The following is a 23,680-nucleotide window of genomic DNA, read 5'->3' as shown; positions in this document are numbered from 1 at the left end:
TGAATGGTATTGTTCTCTTTTTCATCAAATAATCCACCTTTTCTTTCAACTTTTATTTACCAAACAAATGCTATTGCGAGTGTTTTAGTGTTTTAGTTTTATTGTAAACATAATTTTCGTTTCAATTTTGCAATATTTATGTTCATTCGTCGGCCAAATCACAAACACATCACCAAAACCATGTGCTTGCAACTCTTGGCAGTTGCAGGCATGTTGCACTACAACTGATTCTCGAACATGAGCCATGAACTACGTTCATCTTAAAATGCTCGCGACATCGTTTCACGGCAAACCTCCCGACCGCTGATATTAATATCCCATCCAACACAAAATGAACATTTCTCCATACAAAATGGGTCCCGGTTTTGTCAACGGTTCTCTCAACGATCGTCCAGTTAAACCGGGATAATTCATTCGGAGCAAAGCCGGCAAAAACGAAAAAGAGGAGAGCCCTGATGGGCCCCCTTCTCTCTTCTGCCTTCTACAACACTCTCATGCCTCGAGCACACAGCGGGATTCGAACCCAACCTCTCCAACTCCGGTCTGTGTACGCTAACCACTAGACCGGCGCTCTTGCTTGAGAATGGCGCGCTAAATGTACAATATATATCTAGCTACATGCGTTTGCATGCATCGTTAGCGATCGCTAGCGTAGGCCTCAACCAAGAGCAGGCCATTTAAGGCTCTCGCGGGGTCTTCGCGTACACTCTCTGCACTGCCGTACGGTGGAGAGCGTGTAATTGTATGGAGCGAATTGCGCTCTTTGAGGCCTTCGCACTTGTTTGTATCCACGCGTGCTCAGGCTTCATACAAGTTTTGCTCACTCTTCATATAAGTTACGCTCGCGGGCGGGTCGAAAATTGTCGGCCCTGCAGCGCGAATGCGACGGAGCATAAGTCAGTCGCTGCGTCTCGCTCCGATCCACGGGGATAGGCCTGAGTTCATTCAAAATTGGTAGTAGGGATCGGGCAGCACTTGCGCGTGGCGTTCATTTCGAAACGAACATTCGAAGAGGAAGGCCGCAAGATTTTCCGCCCTACGGAAAAGAGAGTTAGAAAGCGCCACTAACGGAAGGAATTTTCCAACTGAAACGCCGACGCAATAACACGTGCGATTTTTCGGATGTTGTAAGGACGACTTTGCAGGACCGGAAAAGTTAATTTGTGATGCAAAAGTAGTAAACTAAAAAAACAGCGTTGAAAATCTTGTTCGAAAAAAGTCTTTAAAAAAATTGTTCGACAAACGGTGAAAGAAAAACAGAGACCTCCGTACGAACAAGCACACGAGAGAGGAAAAAAGAAAGTGCAAACTCGTAAACACAGCTCGTAAACGGTAGAAGTTGACGCGGGAATTGTAACCAGTGTTAGTAGCGATCTTTTTTTAGCGGTTGTGATTTTTCTTTTTCGACTCGAGAACATCTTCGGATCGTCGTCTGTTTTCTCGGCTCGTGTAACATTCTTTAGCCGGTCAGTTCGCCCTCGAGCGTCCACGGCTACAGTTGACCGGTTGTGGTAGTAAAAGCAAAGGTCACACCTGTATCGTTTGAGTGAAAGGATTCACAAAACGACCGGACATGGATAACTACAAGAAGAAAACACCCGGCCGGGTGCAGCATCTGGAATATACTGTAAGTAGAGTTTTATAGGACTGCAAAAGTGTACATTAGTTTCGAGCTGATGAGGCGTTGAGTGTGAGAACTGACTGTTTTCTGGTGCGTCGCAATAAAACACGACACAATTTTCTAATTTTGCTTGCCCTCGAAAACGAGTGCATGTGCATGTGTGCGCTCGTTTCATTTTAAAGCTGATAATGCAAAACGTGGTTGAACGGGGCGATCGTAAATGTAGCTTCAACGATCGGTTTTAAGCGAGGTTTGCCAAGTGCAAAGGTGTCGTGTTCAGGCTGAAGTACTTCCACCCGGCTCCAGCTGTCGTTTGTTTGTCGAAACTGTTTGTACATTGCTGCCCCTTCCAAGGGCTGGCGAACACACTGGGCAAGCCGATACGTTCGTTGTGTGTTGAAGAAAGCTAGTTTTGCAGAGAAGGAATTGTGCCATGCTAGAAGACGCTCCCTTCGAAGGTGGGTTGCAAAGTGAATGATTATTCACTAAACTTCCGACGAGTCGCATGCCCTAGATGACTTCGGTGGAGTGGTGCGGTTCCGGGAGAACGTTTGTTTGTTTAGTTAACTCGTCATGGAAAAATACCACTAAGGAATTGTTTAAAAATGCAATTAACACTTCCCATTTTGTATGAGGCATACACTGTTTGTAGATACATGGTTTATTGAATGACTAAATGCTGTGATCATCGATCGCCAATCGACAATCGGATCGTCAACCATGTTAACATAAAAACCTTCGACACCATAACTTACTGCCTAGGAATGCAACCCCGAGCCAAAGGTGTCCATAACAGCGTCGAAGAATCTGCTTATCGGTGATAAATAGGAATAGTATTACACCCTAGGAAGGGCACTTCCGGCCCAGTCATCAACCATCGGTATGTTTGAATGGTGCAAATGGACATAATTTTCATCATAAAATGGGAGCGAGGAAGTGTCAGGTATCCTGTCTATCGATAAAGGTGGCGTTGACGAATGAAACCGTTATCGAAGCACAATCAACTGGCTGAAGAAGGGATTTTGATTGAATATCGATAAGCCTCGATGGAAGACCGGTTTAAAGCGTTGAATCGCAGATGGTTGCGATTAGAAGCTCGTTGATAAAGGCTTGATGATATCATCTTTGATAATTTCACTTTTTGATTTTGCAATTCGATGCACTCACTTCCTTGTGTGAAGTGTTAGAGGTTTCCGTAACTCTCTGAATTACATGGCCTTGACGCGGCTTTTCGTCACGGTTCACTCAACTACTTGGCACCGATAGAGTAAACCGGACCCAGTCACCATTGAATGAAAAACCCCAAACATTTACACGTGCATTTGCAAATGCGAGCTACTAATAAATTTAACCGTTAAGAGAAGCGATTCGAACCGGTTCGCTGTGGTTTTGCACGGACGGTGAGAAAACCGTGCATTGGTATTATGTAAGACGGTTTGTTACTGTTGATACGACGCGTCCATCCGTCGGCACGAACAACAGCGAATAGTTTATTTATGATTGCTTTTGTTTTAATTTTAAACCATTTTCGCTCGTGCGAAGAAATGGAAGGGGAAGAAAATACTGTAAACGTAAACGTAAACGTTTCAAACCCTCCCCCCATTATCTCCTCCCGCACCAAAATGGGGTGCAGATTTTTCCGACCGTTTGAAAACAAGAAAAACAACCGCAAAGACGCACCCGTCCGAAAACTCGACGGAGCAACGTAAATAATGCCGGTTTTGCCAAAAATAGCATTCATGTACATGACAGGCCTCTTTCAGCGCCGCGGCCACATTTTCCATTTTCGCGATGGACAGTTAGGTTTTGCGCGCCAGCAGCCGAAAATGACGCACGGATGTCTTCGACTCGGGAAAGAGCCCCATTTTTCTTTACCTTTGCTTGTCCATTCTCCCCGCTGCCTAAGTTCCTTCATTCTCGAGCGGCGATCGTTCGTTCTTGACGGTAGTGTACTTTAAGCATGGCGGTGCGTGCACCGCTTCCGAATGATTTGCGGGGGAAAAAAGGGAACGGAATCCTTCGATCGACCTTGCCCGGCACATCGCAAATTATTTCCCGTCGTTTGTTCCGTAAGGAAAAACGAACGTTGAGCTGACAGTCGGAAGAGTGATGTTTGAATAACAAAAAACAAAACAAAAGGGAAAGCCGGCAGCTTCCATAGGAAATTAAAATGTTACCGCTGTCAGGGTGCAAAATTTATGAATCGTTAAAACCGATCAAAAATAACCAAAGGTGCGTCACATTGTTCTCTCGTGCACGAGATAAGCACGTTGATTACCGGGTTCTGCGTGCTCTTTCTAGCGGATCATTAGATCATCTCGATCACTCACTCGAAAGGTTCGTCGCTTTGCGACAAAGGGAGTCCCCAATTAGGCTCGGATCGGCCGGCTCTTGATCAACGATCGGTCAACTAATTGTTGAATCAGTGAACTATGAAAATTAAATCTTGCCCGAGTTGTTCTAATCGGCCTCATGGCCGCTCGCTGGCTCGCAAAGTTTCCTTAGTTGATCTCCACAGCTCGAGTGACTTCCTTGAGCCGAGCCGTGGGTGGGGACAAATGCCGGGTTGCGGTGGCAAATTGCAAAGTAATTTGTGATAATTCTTGCTCCTCTAATCCACTGCACTGTCCGCCAATCAAGCTCGTACAATACTGTCTAGCCGGCGACAGTTGGAAGCAAGACGCTGAAGGGTGGTTTAAATTATACCCAAGAAGGGAAAAAATCCCCATCCAACTTGGAAACACATGTTGCACACTGGGACGATAAAAACCGGCAGGAAATACCTTCCAAAGGGCAGGATTTTTAATGACTGAAAATAACTCCCATTCCAGGGCCGCGTGAGTTTCGCTTTGGAATGAGTTGGGACTTTTTAGTCGGAAGACGGCACCATGTTGACCGCACGATAGCAACATCTGGCCCACTGTGCATCGAGCCACCGAGTTGTTGTGCCACTGTCCACATCGATTTGCTTCTTCATTCATCGAAAAACCAGTAATTGAGTAACTGTTCCATTTGTGGTTCCCTCCACTGGTGTGCGGGTATTTGTTAGAGGTCAATCAGTTTTCCACTACATCAAACCTTTACGTTCCGTCCAAAGTACGAAGTTCGCGCCATCGGCAATGAACGTCTTCGAGACTCTTCCTTTACCTTTTCTCCCTTTTCCTTCTTTCTGGCGCCATCCAGTAAACTACGCCGTCACATTCTGTTGGCGGTCAACGGCGCTCTTTTGTCGGTCAACTGCGAGGGAAAGCGACGCAAGACAGGTCCCGGATTTTCCTTTCATCCGCACTCGTGCCAAACATGCTGTCCGTGTTCGTGTCCTCGGCCGGCAGTTGGCTTCCAGGAAGCAGCTCCAGTAAACGGGCATGGGGTGGCAAAGTCAGCGAGAAGGTTTTGATTGCGATTGATGTTGTTGGGGTGAATTCCTGCGAGCGGAGAACGATGGGGAAGGGAACTCCAGTGCGCCGGCTCCCTCAAGGTCACGCCGGCGGTTATGGCGTATTACATTTTCCCTCCCCCTGAAATCGAAAGCGAATGGTGAAACGGTTCGGGAAAGCGCACGTACCAATGCTCACGTCCGCCAACATTAGGAGGAGTGTGATAACACATGAACCGAAATTGACGGGTTACAAGAATGCTTGAATGATTCATGTTATGGTGCTGGTTGTTCAATGATAAGTTTTTGAAAATAACAAACTTTTTCAAGTGGAGAATAAAATGATGGAAAGTATGTTCAAATAACCAACTGTTATACTTTATTGTCACTTTATAAATCAACACTCTCCCGAAGAAAAGACAAGTGTCAAGTGTTGGGGGTAATGCAAACGGGGTGTCAAATTAACACTTCCAAATTTAAACTTGCCTATCGCAAGTCGGGCACGTGCCGTCCGTTAAACCCAGGCGCCTCCATCGCGCCTCGGTGGGAGGTTTGGGCACACAATGTTGTCCTTCACCAAAATTAGATACTCTTGACCTTGGAAAAGGGTATCAAATAATATTGGGTACACAAAGACGAAAAGCAAACACCCGTGAGATAACCTCCCTCTCCAGGTAAAACGCATGAATGCCGGCACGAAGACTGCGTACTACGCATTTTCTTCTCATCGTTTCGTGTCTGGTGTGTGTGCGGTTGTGTGTGTATGTACGTCACGCGACAGAGCAGCAAGTCGCACACCTTCCCGCCAAGTTCTTCCGTTTCCGCCGAGGGAAGGAGGCGCATGGTGCCTCGTGAATCTTTTTAACATAATGCAAAATTTATCCACGTTAAACCTTTTTATCGCGTCCGATAGCGAGTGACACTTCCGTAGTTCCGATCCGTACCGGCAAATCGGTGCCTGTAGCGCGTCATCGCCATCTGTTACACGATTGTAAAATGTGACGCCCCTGCGGGCTACCGATGGGAATGATTACAGTGGGGTTGCCCAACCACTCTTACAACCGCACCAGGGCCACACGTGCGACAAAGTCCAGTATTTCCGACGAGCCGCTTCAAACCGGCTGGCGAAGAGCATCCGGAATGCGTGAGCGACGAGACGTTCTGGGGGGTGGTTGGGCGCGTTATCAGATTGCGATATGAGTGTAGGCAACTGTAATTTAGCCTTCGTGTTTACTTTCCCCTTCGCCCTCCCCCATTGTGGTCCTCATAGCCTAGTCGAGTTTTGTTAACATGTTGCACTTTTATTGGGACCGGTCAATAGTAATTGCCGGTGGGAAACGAGTATTGAAAGGAGGGAGAAGGGTTTTTTTCCAAACGCGAGAAGGTGACGGAAGCATGAAGTAGTAAGCTGCTTGCGCAAGTTTTTAATTAAATAATTGTTAATGCTTTCAGGAAGGGCCACTGAGAAGGTTCTTGCCACTTAAACGGCGGCTTGCGTGACACTTTTCTAGTGCTTATATTATGCAATAAGCAATTATTTGCTGTATTTTTCTCAAACTTACAACAACCACCCATTACTGCTCTTTGTTGGTTGTTTAACAATATTTTAATGTTAATAAAGTTAAACAGACAAGTTCTTATAATAAATACTCCGTCTTGGATGAATAATGCAAGCTCACAGCGTATCGCATTGTTCCTGCTTATGGAGACATTATTCTCCACGTTCAACCATGACGGGTGTGGCCAACACATTTGTGAAGTACACCGACACAAACCGTCCCTCCCTTCGACGACACGCGTTGTATTTGTTCATGCACAATATTAGCGAACCCTGTTGCTTGAAGTTCACGCATTGGAAATTTGTTTTTTAATTCTCCTACCCTTTAGCGAAACGTTTCCGCGAGTGATTGAGGAGGAAAAAAAACCAACAGAAACAATAATGCCTACACTGCAGACGACCTGCTTGAACCTGCGTCGACAGCAAGTCACCACGCAGTCGCCCAGACAGGGTGCAATATGATGCCGAACTGTGACGCTCCAATTCAGCACCTTTTTGCGCTGGTCGTAGCGTTTTTCGATCACCCCACACACATAAAAGACTCAACCCAACATCCGACGGAAATGGCTGGGTGGTGTATGAGAAAAAAAAGAGAAGTGTATCAACTTACGCTTTTCATGGGTTCGGCTATTAACACAACCTCAGTGCCAGTAAAAAACCTCAACATCTTGGAGTTATCATAGTGTTGGGATGTAAAATGCTCGCAATAGAATTCGACGACGCGTCGAACAATTGTTGTGGATTAGATGAGCAAAAGCAAATGACACCGTAGAGGTAGAGGTATTTGAAAGTAGAGTCAAAGCTGCATTTGGCCACGTGTTGGCCTGGATTTGATTGCCGCAGGTGAAAATGTGCTGAAACGATTATCTTAATTGCCGCGATCATTACGATCAATCACTGTAGCATTCCATTTTGGTGTCACTGGAAAAGTATTGTAACTAAAAATAAGTTTAAACCATTTGTTCGTGATATTAATTGCAGTATACAGATACAGATAAATGAAAGTGAATAATTCAAGTACTCATTCCATGATAAAAATAAATAATGACAACCGACATCGCCTTCTAGGTGGATAGCGCTCCTAACTTCGGTGCAAAATGATCTCACATGCCGGAGCTAATTAACTCTCCGCTCCGTAACCCGATCCGGATCAAGCCGGATCTGCGGGCAGCAATTGCCTTCGGGTGGCGCTTGTCATAATCACCTCTCTCTTTCTCTCTCCTCCGGCACGCCAACATCCTTGAAGAAGTTAATGGCGCGTGCAAAAATTAGATTTAAATTTTTACCTCCCCACGCCCTCCCCTTTGCGATGATGATTCCAAAATGAGTTAAGATAAAACAAGAGCGTTCGGTTGAAATTGAGCCGACGCCAGAGTCGATCTGGGTGAGTCAGGCTCGCAGAATTTTTCTACCGTACAATCCGGGGGGAAATGGTTTCCGGCAAAAGTCACGTCTCGACCACCGGAGGGTAATAAACCGTTCCCTCGCATAACTGGACGCCACTTGTGAGCGAGAACCATGTGTTGGAACACTCATGTTCGGCAGTTTGGTCATCGTAAATTAATGTGTCACTCCGAAGGTTACTTACTTCCATTAAAATCTCGTTCCGTTTTGCTTCAGCGGGGAAATGGAAAAATAAATACCATCAATTGTAGTGTGTTTTCGGTTTGCGGTAGAAATGTAGAACGAGTTTTGCCGTTCGCATGCGCCAGCCACGTGCTCCCGCTAATAGCGCACTTGAGGTATCGTGTTCGGAAGATGCGAACTGACGAGCGTTTATTGAATCAAAGTCAGACGGGAACTGATACATCATCCTCAGGTTCCCCGGGGCGAGCCCACACGCAAAACGTGCCCCGTCAGCCGCAAAGCGGGTTGCAAGGCATGCACGTGGGAATTTGCGATGCTGGAAATGCACTGGAATGATGAATGACGGAACTGTCTGTGGGCATGAGCACACGAGAGGAGAAAATTGTCGCTTCGATGCTCAGGTTCGTGTAGGTGACAATAGCTGCCTGCGGTTCGGAGTGAGACTTGCAGCAACATTGTAGGCAGGGGACTATATCCGTCAAACTGGAAACACCCGACAGATGTCCGTAGTCGGACTTCCCACGCATTCGCACTTCAAGTCCTCTTGCGAGGTTGTTGCGATGAATGGTTCAGCACTTTGTATATTTTTAGCACCACCAGCAAAGGGTCATGGATGTAAAATACTTTCACTCTGAAGTCGGTTTTCCACGAGTGCATTTCATTGCTTTTTCCTACGGCCCACTTGCCCATTTAAGGACGCTGCGTCTTCCTTAGTCTCTTGGGTGACGGTCGCAGTTTGCCAATCCTTCGACGATCGCCGCTTGAGTGTATCGCGAGTTATTTTTGGACAAAACAATAAGACGATTAATTAGGATTTTAAATACACACCCACGGAACAAACAAATGGCCTCCCTGTTTGCGGCATTCAGCTCGTTCACTTCCTGTGCTCGTGGTTTTGGGACCGGGGGAGCTATTTATAATCGCACCTCGATTCATCTTCATTGATCGATTCTTGGCAATGCGATTTGCAATAAATGGCCCTCTATTTGTTGGCGAAGGATAAATAAAACATCTCGATGGGCAAGGGACTCACGGTGTGGTGTTGAAGTTGAAGATTTCTTGAGGTAACTCCTACTTCAGCGCACCGTCGTTGGATGGTAAGGGGTGCATAGGACGTTCCGGCTTGGAGGGGTTGCCACACGTAAATATTTGGGGAACCAACTCATCGCGCAAATAGCACGCTGTTTACGGAGCGACATCGCAACCGATGGCGTCCACCGTACCACCTTTCGGCGTTCGGGGCACGAGTAGGAGTGTTCGCCCACACCGTCGACCTGTGTGTTGTGAGATTTTTCCAAATTTAGATCACATCACCCCTTCAAAAACGCTAGAGTGGGAGAAGCGGTTAGCAAACGCGTGTTGCGCGTTTCGCACAATTGGCGAAACACTGTCGCCGAATGTCAGATGACCAACCGTGACATCTTCACGAGATGACGATCGGCCGACCATGCATGCAGCGCATCCATTCGGAAGACCGTCCTAATGAAGGAGAATGTTCCGGAACTTGGGTTCGCTTGGGGAAAATTAATCTCTTCGGACGATTGCATTCGAATGGGGATTGTGGGAATACTTTAAATACCAAGATCAAGATGGCCGGCGTGAGAAAGGGAGAATCACCGTGGGCTGTACTTTTCAATGTCTCCCCAATTATATTTTAAACTTGACACAACGCACCGCAGTGTCAAGATCTGCAGAGGATCGCACACGCCTTGATGACAACGAATTAACCTAGGACCAGATACAGCGGCAGATTGAAGTCGCGGAGCATGACTGCGATTTTGTGCTTCACCCACGGTTCGCATTTTTGTTTTAAACAACTTTAAAAATAAACATCCCGAACGCGTCTTCAAGTGTACGCACGCGCGAGATGTTGAAACCGTACGGTTTTGTTTTATGTTTTCGTTACTTTTTAACCCAATGCGGAAAAAGATCCTCATCTGTGTACAGTACAATCCCGTGATTCCGATTCATCGACTAAAACAGTTTAATCATGTGATCGTTTAAGTCAGAAAGAGAGAATGAGAGCTATAGACATGAGGAATCCATGAAAGAATCGGACATGCCTAGCGTATGGAGGTCGCTGGATCCAAATGTTTACATTCCGCCAACATAATTCTTGTCGAATTGGATCTGGTAGTCATTAGATCGTGAAGCTCTGTATGTAGTTGTAGCTGTGTACCACTGTAGTATCCCCAAAATATCCGGCATCCATGGGATCCGGCGATCTAAACAAACACGTGCACAATCGGCCACATCTTGGTTTGTATAAGAAACCCAAGCATAGCACACGTGCACAAACACGGGAGTACGCCGTATGCCTCGGCGAAAAATGCGCATGTGCGTGACACGCTGCCTCACAAACCACATGGCCCCAAGTGCCCCAGCAAAAGGTTTAGGGTGGAGATGTTCCGATCGTCTCAGTGTCGGGGGAACGTGTCTGACCTAGATTCAAATATTCTGGCACTACTAGCGAGCGTCCTCTCGGTGTCGGGTGTCTGTGAATGTGGAAGGGACGAATCTGCGCCAAAGTGCCGAGACGGTGAGTGGTGTTGAACCGCTGCCAAATGCTGCACGCAGCGGTGCAACAAGTGCAAAGGGACAACCGAGACGCTCGTTAGACGACGTGAAGGTCGAGGTCGAAGGACGGGTGTGTGGTACCACGCTCGCATGTAGCAATACTACATGCTAGTCCTTGATACCCGTGGTTCAGTGATCTCCACCGATGCACGCTCTAATTTCTGCAGTCCAAAGGTAGGACGGCCAGTGGCGGTGGTAACCTAATTTTATCGCCATTCCAACTACGCCGCAATCGGTTTCTTTCCGAAAAAAAAACATTGTCGAGCTCATTCACCCCCAATCGGATTCGGGACGTTTTAGACATAGTATGTGCTGGTTCCGGCGGCACGGGTTGTTACGAAACAAATCAGAAGAGTTTGTAATGAAGCCGTGGCGCTTGCCAAAATTATCCAGGGTCGAACACTCACGTTGTAGTTGTCATCGAGCATGACTTCCTGATCCTGAGGCTCTTGACCGCTGCTGATCATGCCGTGTAGTTGTGGTGGGTGTATAATTAATTACTGAGAGCATCTTGGAAGTTCTTGGCGAACGTTAATTATAATGTGAAGCGTTAATTGTGTCTTTAGTAGGCCATGAACCTGCTGTCAAATTAAAAGCAACCTTTTGGATTTGTTTACAATTACCAAAATTTTTAAGTGCCCAAATTGTTTTACCTGAGTAATGGTTAAATTCGTTTCGTTTTTCTTTCTTTCCTGTGTGTATCAATAACATACGTTTACATTTTTGTCAATTGCAGCAAATCCGGCCCCAATTTACCGGTAGCAGTAAGTCAGACCTCCCAGCGATTATCTTTGGCCGCATGAAGTCCGATCAGAATGAGGTGCCGGTGCAGACGGCCGCCGGCTCGACCCTCCCGTTGGTCGATATGATCAAGGATGACGAGGAAGCCGGCTCGTACAACCCCTTCGAGCATCGGAAGCTAACCCATCCGACGACCGATATGGAAACGCTGGTGCACCTGCTGAAGGGTTCGCTCGGCTCGGGTATCCTCGCTATGCCGCTAGCGTTCGTGAACGCCGGTCTGTGGTTCGGGCTGGTGGCCACGATTGCGATCGGTGCCATCTGCACATACTGTATCCATATCCTAGTACGCTGCTCGCAGATCTTGTGTCGACGGGCTCAACTGCCTTCGCTCGGATTTGCTGATGTGGCAGAGGTGGCGTTCCTGGCTGGGCCGGAACAGCTGAAGAAGTACTCCCGGCTGGCACGATTCATCATAAACTTGTTCCTGGTAATCGATCTGATCGGATGCTGTTGCATCTACATCGTATTTGTTGCCACCAACCTGAAGCAGGTCGTCGACCACTACACTCAATCGTACTGGGACGTGCGCATCTACATCCTGCTGCTGCTGGGCCCGCTGATTCTGATCAATCTCATCCGTAAGCTGAAGTATCTGACGCCGTTCTCGATGATCGCAAACCTTCTGATCGCTTCTGGCGTTGGCATCACCCTGTACTACATCCTGTCCGATCTGCCCCCAATCGCGGAACGCAAGGCCATGGCTGAGGTACAGCATCTGCCCATGTTCTTCGGCACGGTCATCTTCGCACTGGAAGGCATCGGTGTAGTGATGTCGCTCGAGAACAACATGAAGAACCCGCAGAACTTCATCGGGTGCCCGGGAGTGCTGAACACTGGCATGTCGGTTGTGGTGATGCTGTATGCTTCCGTCGGTTTCCTCGGATATCTGAAGTATGGTGATGAAACAAAGGGTAGCATTACGTTGAATCTTCCAGTAGAAGATGTGTAAGTATATCATAAACGAACCGTTGAGAGATGAGAAGTGGTTATTAACTAATTATTGAATCTCCCCACAGTTTGGCTCAGATGGTGAAGCTGATGATCGCACTGGCCATTTTCCTGACCTACACCCTGCAGTTCTACGTGCCCATGGAAATCATCTGGAAGAACATCAAGGGTAACTTCAATGAACACCAGAACGCGGCCGAATACACGCTACGAATTGGACTTGTGGTAAGCAAGACATCGATCAGGAAGTTCTTAAAGATACCGATCTTAAAACGTTTTTTTTTACAGATTCTCACGGTCATCATCGCTGCTGCTCTGCCGAACCTTGGTCCGTTCATCACCCTCATCGGAGCCGTCTGCCTCAGCACGCTCGGACTGATGTTCCCGGCCGTGATCGAGCTCGTCACCTTCTACGAAAAGCCCGGCTACGGCCGATTCAACTGGGTCCTGTGGAAGAACCTGTTCCTCATCCTGTTCGGTGTGGTCGGCTTCGTCACCGGAACGTACGTCAGTATTGTGGAATTCTCCGAGCACCTTCAGGAGGTCTAAATGCTACCGGAGCTTCCCGAGTCCTGGCGTTGTTGCGCAAGTCCTTTTGGAATGCTCGGCATAGCTGAGCGGTACGTCATCGATACGAGGTTCCGAGTTGAGCGGGTGTTCTTCCTGTGACCACGGTCAAGGATACATGACATGATCGAGGAGATGATGGGGGGACCTAAACCCTTGCCAGGATGGCATCCGGCACCGAGAGGTTTTGTCTCCTTCGAAAAACCAGGGGATCTCGTAGAACCAATGACGTCTTCCTAGCGCGCTAGATGTAGCCGATGCCGCGTTTCGTTGTTTTAACTTTATTCTACCTAGTGTTGTCCTGCTTCCCCGTGCACCCCGCGCTCCCCCCAAAACCACGTTCCATTCTCCACTCCTTGCGGGCACAACCACTTTTCCCAGCGCTTTGCTCAGTTTTGTTATCGATAGGAGTGCAAACCACCCGAATCGGATTCGGGCACCATATCTGCGATAGATAGAAGAAAGTTGGAGGATAAAAAAGGAATAATCAAACGTTATTTGGCTTAAGCAAGGCAAACCGATCGAAACGAAAACGTTTGTCAACAATACTGCAAACAAACTTTGAGTAGAAATAGAACAAAATTGTCTCTCGCAAAGACGTGCACGCGAGTGCACCCATTTGTAGCAATGATTTAAGGCTATTAACGATAACGCAACGTGGACCGTGGGGCTCTTCGGGGGTGGGTGACGAAAGAAACCACCCGAAGAGTTCCGCCGGTTCCACACGAAAGTCATGTGCCTGGAGTGCCAGCCACGCAGGATTGTGATGTTGTGCTGTACATCTAGTTTTTAAGTACCATGTTCTGTTGTGCAAGCGGGACGGAGCGGAGGAAAATATTTATATCGAATTTAAATCCTACACACCCTAAGGGCGTATCGTGCATAAAGGAATGTTCCTGAGCGGACTAAGCAGTCGGCGAACGATTTGCCATTAGTATCCTAGTGTCGCGTGCAAGCGATACTGCTAGCTGCTTTTCTGTAGATATACAAACTTCTATGACTATGACAGATAAGATGTTAATTTTACGATTTTACCATCAAATGGGGAAATCAACATGATGAAATCCTAAATATGCCACTAGGGGCAGCAGTGTTTCGTAGAAAATTTAAAATAAACCACCCAAAAGACAGGGAAAGAATACCTATCACGCCTCTCAGTACTCTGGATCTGCATTGTAAAACTATACTTACGGAAAGTTGTCTTCCAATTGAACAGATGAACAAATGTATTTTATTCAACCAGTTTTAACGACACAACATGTAGTGAAAATAATAGATTGCAACGAAACGACCGGCTTAGACCGCTTACTACCCAGGATTACAAGTAAGATTGATTAATCATAAGACACGTAGTTTTAGCGAATTCACCTTGAGTGATTCGATTTCAACACAGTAAATACTACAGTTTTAAAGTTTCAATAAACTAGCCCATTATGGGGCATCTTAATCAACGTACGAAATTGTTGCTGTACTCAGTTTTATGTCTAAATACTGGATATTTTTTCGCCATTTGACGTTGTTTTCTTTTTGCATTTAAACGGTTTTGGATATTTTGGAATATTGAACCATATTGTATACAAGACAACGATTGCATACATTTTGGCGCAAAAGCATGATTTTCTCGAACCGGTAATTCGACTTTGGAAAACACGGGTCGAAACGGTAATTTGAAAAGTTATCTAACCGGTAAATTTCGGTGGCTCCGAAGATGGAAGTATCGAAAACAATAAAAAAATGAAAAATCTTAAATAAAACTAGGTAGTTTGTTAATACCAGTTAAAGGGGGCACAGCTCTGAATTGGTTCAAGGTTTATTGGGGTTTCTGGAGTGAAATATTTATTCCCAAAAATAGTTACTACTCTTTCATCAATGCTAAGTCACCGAAGTTTTATGGAACAAGTAGGAACGTATAGTTGCATTTAAATTGAATATTTGGGTGAGTTCACGAGTGACTCCCCACAGTAATGATTCACTCTACTCACCGTACCAGCAATATTGAACAGTTTGCATCCTGCAGCCAAATTACGCCTGCCAATCGATGCCCCCTGTAATGAACCGCAATTGCAAATGTGCATATGTGATCGAGCAACAAAAAACAAAAATTACCCATCATACAAGCGCAAATCAACACAAATAAACAATCGCAGCATCAATTCCTTCCGGGGGCCGTACGGGAATAAATATGAAATAAAATTAAGTTAATTTACCCGAATGTAAGCAGCTCATTAAATGCAAAATTTATCTGCTATAATTTTCTTCACAAAAACACACACACACACCCGACGGGGTAGAAGATAAAAGTAAAATAAAATATACCACCGCGAGCTGACGATGGACCTCCGCGAGAGGTTATCCGAACAAGGATCATGTGGTGAAAACAGTGAATTCGATCAAAGTCCGGCAGCAGCGGGCAGAAGTCGGGCTCGGTCTAGTCTGGAGAAGTTGTGCCGAACTTTTTTCCACCATGGGCTCCACACAGGGCACCCCACGCGGGGCAGGAACCACACACGCCGCGCCCGATCGATACGTTTTAATTTTATGAGTCAATTTGTATGCTCATGAACCACCGTGCCACGCTTCAGAAACAGGTCAGCCGAATTGGGAGGAAACAGCACAGTAATATGGGTTGGTGGTAGGTCTCTAGATGGTTTTTTCTCCGCTCTCGGACACTCGGATTCCGCAGACTGCCTGACGATTTCATCTGATCATCTTGGATCATCTGCCCTGCCAAACGCGACCATCAATCGTGCAATCTTATGTTGGAGTCCGTGTCTGCTCCAAACACGAAACTGACACTAAATCCTCACGCGAATCCAACGTGGCACGCACCCTGACCGCCCACGAAAAATACTAGTTTTCAATCTGCCCATATCGGGCGGGAGGAAAAACAATACTGCATTTGGACTCCTCAGCGACTTCCCGAGCAACGCTTGGGGCACGCAGGGCGGGTGAAGAGATGCTAATTCACCGAAATTCCCACCGTATGACAATATATCGGGTATCGACATTTTATTCGTCGATCGATTCAGATGCCGGCCGCGTGTGGGGATTATGATTTTATTTGATTGACACTGACACCCAAAGTGGACCAGAAGACCGTCCAGAAGAGGTCCACCGAGTGGCCGGACCCACGAGACAAAACCACGCGAGGATTATTCCGGCGCGTGGGAGGATCATGCGAAGCCGTAAACTAAACGACGAACATGACCAGCGAGTCGACGAGATGACGAGCTCGAGATGCTCGTAACGGTTGGTGAATTTGTCGAAATTCGCGTTGGCGGAACTATGGCGTCCGACGGTGTGAACATGAGCGATAAGTACCTGCCCGGGTCCGTGTGTGGCATTTCGGGGCTGACAATCCAACCACATGCCACCGCTGGTTTGTCGTTTGAGGTTCGAGCTTGAATTGGGGATCTGCCCAGCGGCCGAGGGTGGTTGGAGGACGGTGGTGTTCGCTAGCTGTCATGCTTGTTGGTGGTGTCCGCTGTGGTCCAAATTAATTAACACTTGTTTAACAAGTAGTCCTAGAATAGAAGCAGTAAACAAAAAGCTGTGGCCTGAACCGTGGGAATATTTGGCAAACAGATTATGTTAAGCACTTTGAAATCCTTTTCTGGAGTGATTTTGATCAAGTATGTTTTATTCGTTTGAAGTGAATCGCGTAATAAATGTCATGACATGTTAAATAAACTTGTAGTTGCTGTTTATTACTTTGTAGGGGTTTTGATGATAGTCGGTTTCTAAAGTATATTTTATTATTTCGGATATTTTTTAAAAGAGCTAAACCAACTGTAGCTCTTCAAACTACACTTAAGCCCAAAATAAAATAGTAGTGAGTGCACTCTAGAATATCAAAAAAAGTTTATTAGACAAGTCTGAAAATTATCAACAAAACACAACAAAATAACTCATTTTTCTGAAAACTATAAAGGAATCCCATCGTAGGGATTTTTTTTGTGGAGCTGTTAAATCTAAAAGTTGATGATCAAATCTATAATTAAGCAAGTAATTTAAGAAACATATCAGAATTAAATAATTTTATAGGCAATCGATGAATCTGTCCTAAAATAAAAATTCAAAAACTAATGACAATATTATTGAACAAAAGTATTACATGAAAATCGAGCGAATATAAAAATTGCTTAATCGAAAATCGCATAAAAATCAATGTTCTGGAGATGCAGCCAATGAAACCCGATCCCGGTCGCCCACAATCCAATGCCCTAATTACCCCTCACTTGTAATCCTCCGACCACATAACTGAGCCCCCTTACCAGGATTGGCAGGCTCGAAATCGCTAGCGTTAAAGAAAAATCACGACATGAAATTCGATAAACCCAAATTGCCACCTACAAGCCGTCGCAGTCCGCTGGGGAACTGATTGTCAGTGAAATGAAAGCACCAACAACCACATGGGGAAAATTAAATTAAATTATCATAACACACAAAGTAATGTCTTTTATCTGGCCGGTTGACGTTTTGTGGGCACGGAAAGTTTTACGATCGCCGTCGATGTGTCCGCTTCGCGTTTCGAGCCGAGGACAGATCAATCTGATCCGAAGCAGTTGAGGAAGTTTTGTTCCCAAGAAGAGGGCACCAACTAACCGCCGGCGTGGATTAGGCGAGCACCGTCTTCGTTTTCTTTTTTCATAAACAACACTGTTTTATGGCGCCCACACCTACATACACTCCCTCGGCAAGGATCACGCGGGTTAGCCGGTGGTCGTCGCCAACGTCGCCTTGATACGAAAGCGCAGATAAAATCTGGTAAAGATTGGATCGCGATCGGTGTTGATGAGGTGGTTTCGAAGATAATGTCGGTGCGATAGCGGTCGTTTTAGATTCGGCAAGGCATGTGTAGAACGTTGATGACTTGTTTTGGGAAGATGTCTTCATCAATAGTGATGCTGGGTGAATACTAAGTTGTCATGATAATAACTTCCGTCGTGGATGGGACTCAATAAAAATTCATGGAAAATCATCAAAATTGTCTATGCAATTCTACAAAGTCTCACAATCATTCGAAGACTGTGTGGAAAATAGCTAAATCTGCACAAATATCAGATGTAAGTAATCCTTTAGAATACTAAATTAGTCTTTATTACTAGTTATTTTTTTTTTTGAACATTGAACTACAACAGCATTTTATTTATCCTATCTAGATATAACTCAAACTTACTCATTTAATACATTTCCACCTACAAATAGCGATGACTATAATACAATCCAAAATGCAATATATGACGTCTAAATTCAACAAAACCCTAGCAATGCATTTTTTGTTTATTTTTTTCTATCTTTTATTTGTTTTTGTCTGCCATTTTGAGGCCAAATAAAATTCAATAATAAATTACAAGCATCGAGGACTTATAAATCAAACCCTAGCTCAAACTATTACCATATGCACAATCAATCATTATAACCCCCGCTGTATTGTCTTTACTTGGTTTCATCAGATTTATTGCATTTTTAAAGATAGATGTGCATTTAAAGAACAGCAATTTATCCATCCAAAATGGCCTGTTGTTGGAACTGACAAATCTTTTTAGATAGTATTGATAGTTGAATTTTTGGAAAAGAATCCACAATTGGTCTGAGAGTCAGGAGAAATGTGCACAATCAAAAGTGCTCTACTTTGAATAAAAACATTTTAAATTCGTCGAAAACATGATGCTAATATGATACCTGATGAAGGAAATGATACCAAGAAATTTTCTGGTAGTTACATAATTATGGTTGCAGAATATTCCAAAGAAACTAATCAAAGCCTCTTTATGGGTTAGGTTTATTCCCCTGCATGGTGTCTATTGGTTATTTTTTAATTCTCCAACGGTGAGTGGGAATTTTAAACTTGCTCCGAAAAGTTCGAGGGCGTCAAAACTCTCACCATTTCGGCCATCAAGCAGGTGATCTCAGACATCATTTACCCACGTGGGTACTGCTACCTGCACTCGAAACCGATCAGGGCTAAGTGTGCCTCTACTTCAGCCCGTTGACAGTTCCGATCCCCAAGTGGACCACACTTTGGACACCCGATCGCTTAGGAGATCGCGACCAAACATCAACTCCTCCACGATAGTTCGTACCTTTAGAGTGTTCAGTGCCCGGCGCAATCCCATTAGGTCCCGCGAGTGTCTGTTGATCCGTGCAATAATTTATGCTAAGTTGCATAACTGGTCCATCGACGAGCGCCCAGTGGGTACGTACCTGGCCGACAAGTAAAGTGGATCCGGAGTTGCCCCGGATTTTCCGTATCCCACAGGATAGGTGGGCAGATCCGACAGACCGGTGGACCAGCTCTTATCTCGCTCCTTCGCCGGTGAGTTCAGTTACCCCACCTTTCGGCGCATTTCGATGCACACGAATCGATCGATGGATTGCCCGCCAACGCAAACATTTCACCTGCGTCGAGCCCGAGGGAGGAAGCCTCCGTACGCCATGCGATAGAGAAATAGAGACATAATTTCTTTTCCGTCCCCGCTGTCAATTTGGTTTAAAATAAACTCGGCCGATAAAGCATGACCGGGGATGTTGGAAAAAAATAAATAAAACACACAAAAACACTGATAGACACCTAATAAAGTTGTTAAGTCGCCGGCTTTGGACGCTATCGGAGAACAACCCATACATCCGATAGTTTTGGGGCGGCCCGGGCCGTCAAACGCGTGCCTCGTGTCTCCAGCTTTTCGGGCACGGGGACGGGGAAAAGAAACTAAAACGAGTCAAACGTTGTGGGCAGCTCCGATGGTTCCGATCCTGGTGGAGAAAATCATCCTCCGATCGAACCGGCGCAGGCAAATGAAATCATAAATTCGTCACGGGTGGAATTTAATCCGAAATTTATTTCACGCCCGGTTTTCCGATGATTCTATTACGTTATCTAAACGCGAACGTGACCACAGAGTGTCGACGGTGGGATCGAGGGTCGCCGGAAAAATCGGCCCTGAATTGGTGAGCCGGGACGGGGGGAATTAGAGTAATCTCTAACTTTATTGATCTTGTTCGTTCCGATGCGTTTTATTTTCTTCGATGGCGGATTTTTCTCCCGTTCCGATCCAAAAACCGCTTGCGTGCCTCATTTGTGTTCGGCGCGTTGATATCCAATCCACTTGGGGGTGGCAAGGAGATAGAAAAAGAGAGCAAGAGGGTGAAAATGTTCCAACACGAGATAAAACGGTTCCGAACCTGAACGCGAAACGTACAACAACAGGTGCTTTGGGACACCTGACCTGGCTGGACCATCGCAGGCAAAAGGCAAAACCTCGGGAGGAAGATAGTAAATTTGTCTCTTTATAATACCACTTCCCTGTTTCATTTCGTGTTTTCCACCCCTTCGTCCACTTTTCTACATCGAAAGATATTCTTTTCCATCGCCTTTTGAACGAACGGACCAAGCTTTCTAGGCAGCATTTTTTCCCGATGCGCGCATCGGTCAATATTTGCATTCCCGCACGTCACGCTTGGACTTTCGTTGAGGGAAAAAAATCCATTTTCATGTATTCGGCGGCGAGCGCGAGAAACCTTTTCCCACACATATCACGCGGGTGGTTTCTTCCCGGGGTTTGGAATGGTTTGTTTTATTTTGTTTTCGCCGACCGGTGGTCCATTTTGTCGTCGGGAATGCTCTATGCAAATGTGCTCGATCGTGTCGATACTCGGTATTGACCCGATCACCGCAGCTTCCTGGCAGGTGGCTTTATTTTTCACCCCCCTTTTTTGTGGGTGAAAGTTTGCATCGGAAAACATCTAACCGCCGATAACGTGGCTGGCGGTTCCGTTTTGAAGCCATTACCATAACGGCAGCGATCCGGTGGTCATATGGAGCACGAAAGGGCAGGAAGAAAAAACTAACCTAAAAATTAAAACAACCCATCAACAAACACGACCATCAGCAACAACGACATCAAAGCAGCGATGTGTTTTGAAAAGCGGTCGGATGTTTGGAAATCGGCAATAATTTGTTCACTTTAGCACGTGTTACTACCGGACCGCGCAGGTTTCAGCTTCCATTATCTCAGTTAACAGTTTTATTTTGCGATTTTGCAAGATGAGACAAAACGTAGCCTGGGACGATGGGTTTTTTTTTTACGCTTGAATATTCATGTTTATCAGTATGAGTTGTTAACAATAGTTTAAAGACAACGATAACGGTTGGCATGATTTGCAGTTTGTTTATTGATCAATTCCAAATGATTTGTTTACAATAATGTAAGGTGAGGCAATAAATAGACCTAAAACAAAACATAATTGGGATTTTTCTTTTATTTGGTCCATTCAAATAATATGAGTACAATTTTTCTGATTTAATTTTCTTCCATCTTTTAGATTGTCACAAATATCAAAAGAACATTCAAATAATCAAATGCTTCGTAGACTCAAAACTTCATTTTAATTTTAATTTGATGACTGTTTCTTCCCCAGTGATTCACAATCGAGAAAGTTTTACTTGTGCAGCCATTAGCCTTCTCCTCTGCTGGAACGGTTCGTCCAGACTTTGCGAGCGACATTCGTCTCTGACAATGTAGTTTATGCAAATATTTCTGAGTATATAGGCAAAACTTATTAAGCGAGCTAATTGATACACCATCAGTTTTTATGCAAATCGCTTTCTTTGTATGGTTTATACTGATCTTTCGCATTGCTTTGTATGGTTTATATGGATAACAAGATCGTCCCTTCTCTTGGTATCAATTTGTCAGCTCATTCTTTAAAGCGTCTTCTTGAGAAATGTTCGCCTTTTACTTTAAGATTAAATATGATTTATATAAGTAAAATAACCAGATAAATTATTCAATCAAAGTTGAAGAAAGCGTGGATTATGATCTCACTCCATATCTTCACTTCATGATTTAATTATTTTTAAATTGCACTTTTGCTTTTTTTCCCACTTTCCGCTATAAGCAATCAGAAGAAGCCTGAAAGCGAAGGTAATAAAGAAACATTTTTTTATTGGTTAACGCACTGGAAATGGAACGGAAACGATCGTGCTACTGCCTCACCCACTGCTGGTCATCATATTTTTGGGCTGCGAGACTGACAAACAGAAAAGAAAAAAAAACCACAGGAGAATGCCTTCACCGATGCAATCGATAATCCCACACTAATTGGGAGGGTGGTGCTGGTGGGTTGACATTTCCCACCGCACGCGGACTTCACACTCGAGGAGTTTATTTATCTCTTGGGAGAATGTGTTTTTTTCTTCGGTTCCTTTCGGTTTGTGTCCGGAGGTCAACGGAATGGACCGAAGGAAATACAAATTTCAACACTTGTGGTGCCAGCTCGCGGACCCTCCTGCGCGCATAATGTGGAACCGTCAACAAAACGGAACCGGTAGAACCGTAGAGATGATAACACGGCGACGCACGGAACGAAACGATTCGATCCCGAACCGAGCCGCCCCAAACGATAACGATACGTTCGATTGCAAATATTTGTCCGACGTAAAGGCATCGTAGTAGAGTGCGCCCGTCAGCCGTTCTTCACCCTCGTTCCGTTAAGAACAGACTGAAGAAGAAGCGGTGGTTGCTCGAGAGAAGTTCCTCCTGCAGGACGGGAATGTGTTTTCTTCTTCGCTCGAATTGAAAAAATAAAATGGGCAGCAAATCAATCATCCGTCAGCCAAGTGTCGGGAGACGGGGGAAATTATGTATGTGTGTGTGAGTATGTGTGCGTGGATGTGCATGGTCGGGTGGTGGGAGTGGGTGGCACGAACGCATCTCACTGCCTATTGCCACGAAACACAATAGCGGTCTTAGATATCGATGGCCAAGATCGCGCAACCATTACCTTCCCTCCGAGCTGTTTTCCCCCCGGTCTTGACACTCGCCGGCGCTTCCTCCACTCCTCGACACACCTCCAGCAAACGGGGAGATGGGCGTCGGTCTTATCAGTACGCTTTTATCAACACACACGTCATCGACAGGGAACGAAGCGAAAGGACACCCGTATGGGTAAGGAATGCTTCTTACGCCGCCGGATCCCGCGGGGGTTACATAAATTTTCTCACGGGAATGCGAAAGGAGTGAGAAAAAATCCCCCGAGCGGCATCATCTCGCCAGCCGCCCCCTCCTTTTTGGAGGCGAAAGGAAATTAAGCGGTTGATGCGCGATCCTGAGAAAGGTAAACTTCTTCGCTTATCGATCGGCCTTCGGCTCGATGGTATCAGTTAGCTTCTGTATTGATTCGCGAATCGGCCCGAGGGCTACGGGAAACTGGAGGAATTCTAAGGAAGCAAACACCAACACCTCAGCCAGGCGCCTAGCAATCGATGAGAGAGGGTGTAAATCGTGGGAAATGAAAGTCGAAAGGGTTGATGGAGATTTTTACAAAATGTTTCACGTTTGATCAATTACCAAGTGAAGTTTATCAAAAGATGACTAACAGTTGAAAAAGAGCATCATCCCGCGGAAGATAAAAATGTTTGATGATTTGAAAACGGAATGATACATTAATATGTTTTTTTTTTTAATTGCCTTTAAAAGCGTATTTTTGGTTTTTAAAAATTGAAAAAAAGCATCTTTGGGCACCCATTCTCATCATCATTATCCATTTGAAAAATCCTGAAGCTATAAAACATCATCTAGAATAAGGAAAGATAATTTTTTTAAATCAATTAAAAAAAAGATTAAATCGTTTAACTAAA

The 23,680-nt window shown here is 45.4% G+C and overlaps 1 protein-coding gene across 1 annotated transcript; it reads left to right on the top strand.

The window, feature by feature from the left end:
• Positions 1 to 1,573: 1,573 nt before the first annotated feature.
• LOC131289191 (proton-coupled amino acid transporter-like protein CG1139) lies at positions 1,574 to 13,020 on the top strand. Its single transcript, XM_058318403.1, has 4 exons — positions 1,574 to 1,627; positions 11,456 to 12,468; positions 12,540 to 12,696; positions 12,760 to 13,020. Exons 1-4 carry the CDS (start codon positions 1,574 to 1,576, stop codon positions 13,018 to 13,020), a joined length of 1,485 nt encoding a protein of 494 aa, XP_058174386.1.
• The last annotated feature ends 10,660 nt before the right edge of the window (positions 13,021 to 23,680 follow it).

Source organism: Anopheles ziemanni, chromosome 2, assembly GCF_943734765.1.
Source record: "Anopheles ziemanni chromosome 2, idAnoZiCoDA_A2_x.2, whole genome shotgun sequence".
Taxonomy (NCBI): domain Eukaryota; kingdom Metazoa; phylum Arthropoda; class Insecta; order Diptera; family Culicidae; genus Anopheles; species Anopheles ziemanni.
Note: the sequence above shows the minus strand (reverse complement) of the source record. Positions and strands in the feature narration are given on the sequence as shown.

Coding starts and splice junctions, on each gene's coding strand:
- LOC131289191 (XM_058318403.1), top strand. CDS start 1,574: ATGGATAACTACAAGAAGAAAACACCCGGCCGGGTGCAGCATCTGGAA. Junction 1,628..11,455: donor TGCAGCATCTGGAATATACT/GTAAGTAGAGTT, acceptor TGTCAATTGCAG/CAAATCCGGCCCCAATTTAC. Junction 12,697..12,759: donor CGCTACGAATTGGACTTGTG/GTAAGCAAGACA, acceptor TTTTTTTTACAG/ATTCTCACGGTCATCATCGC.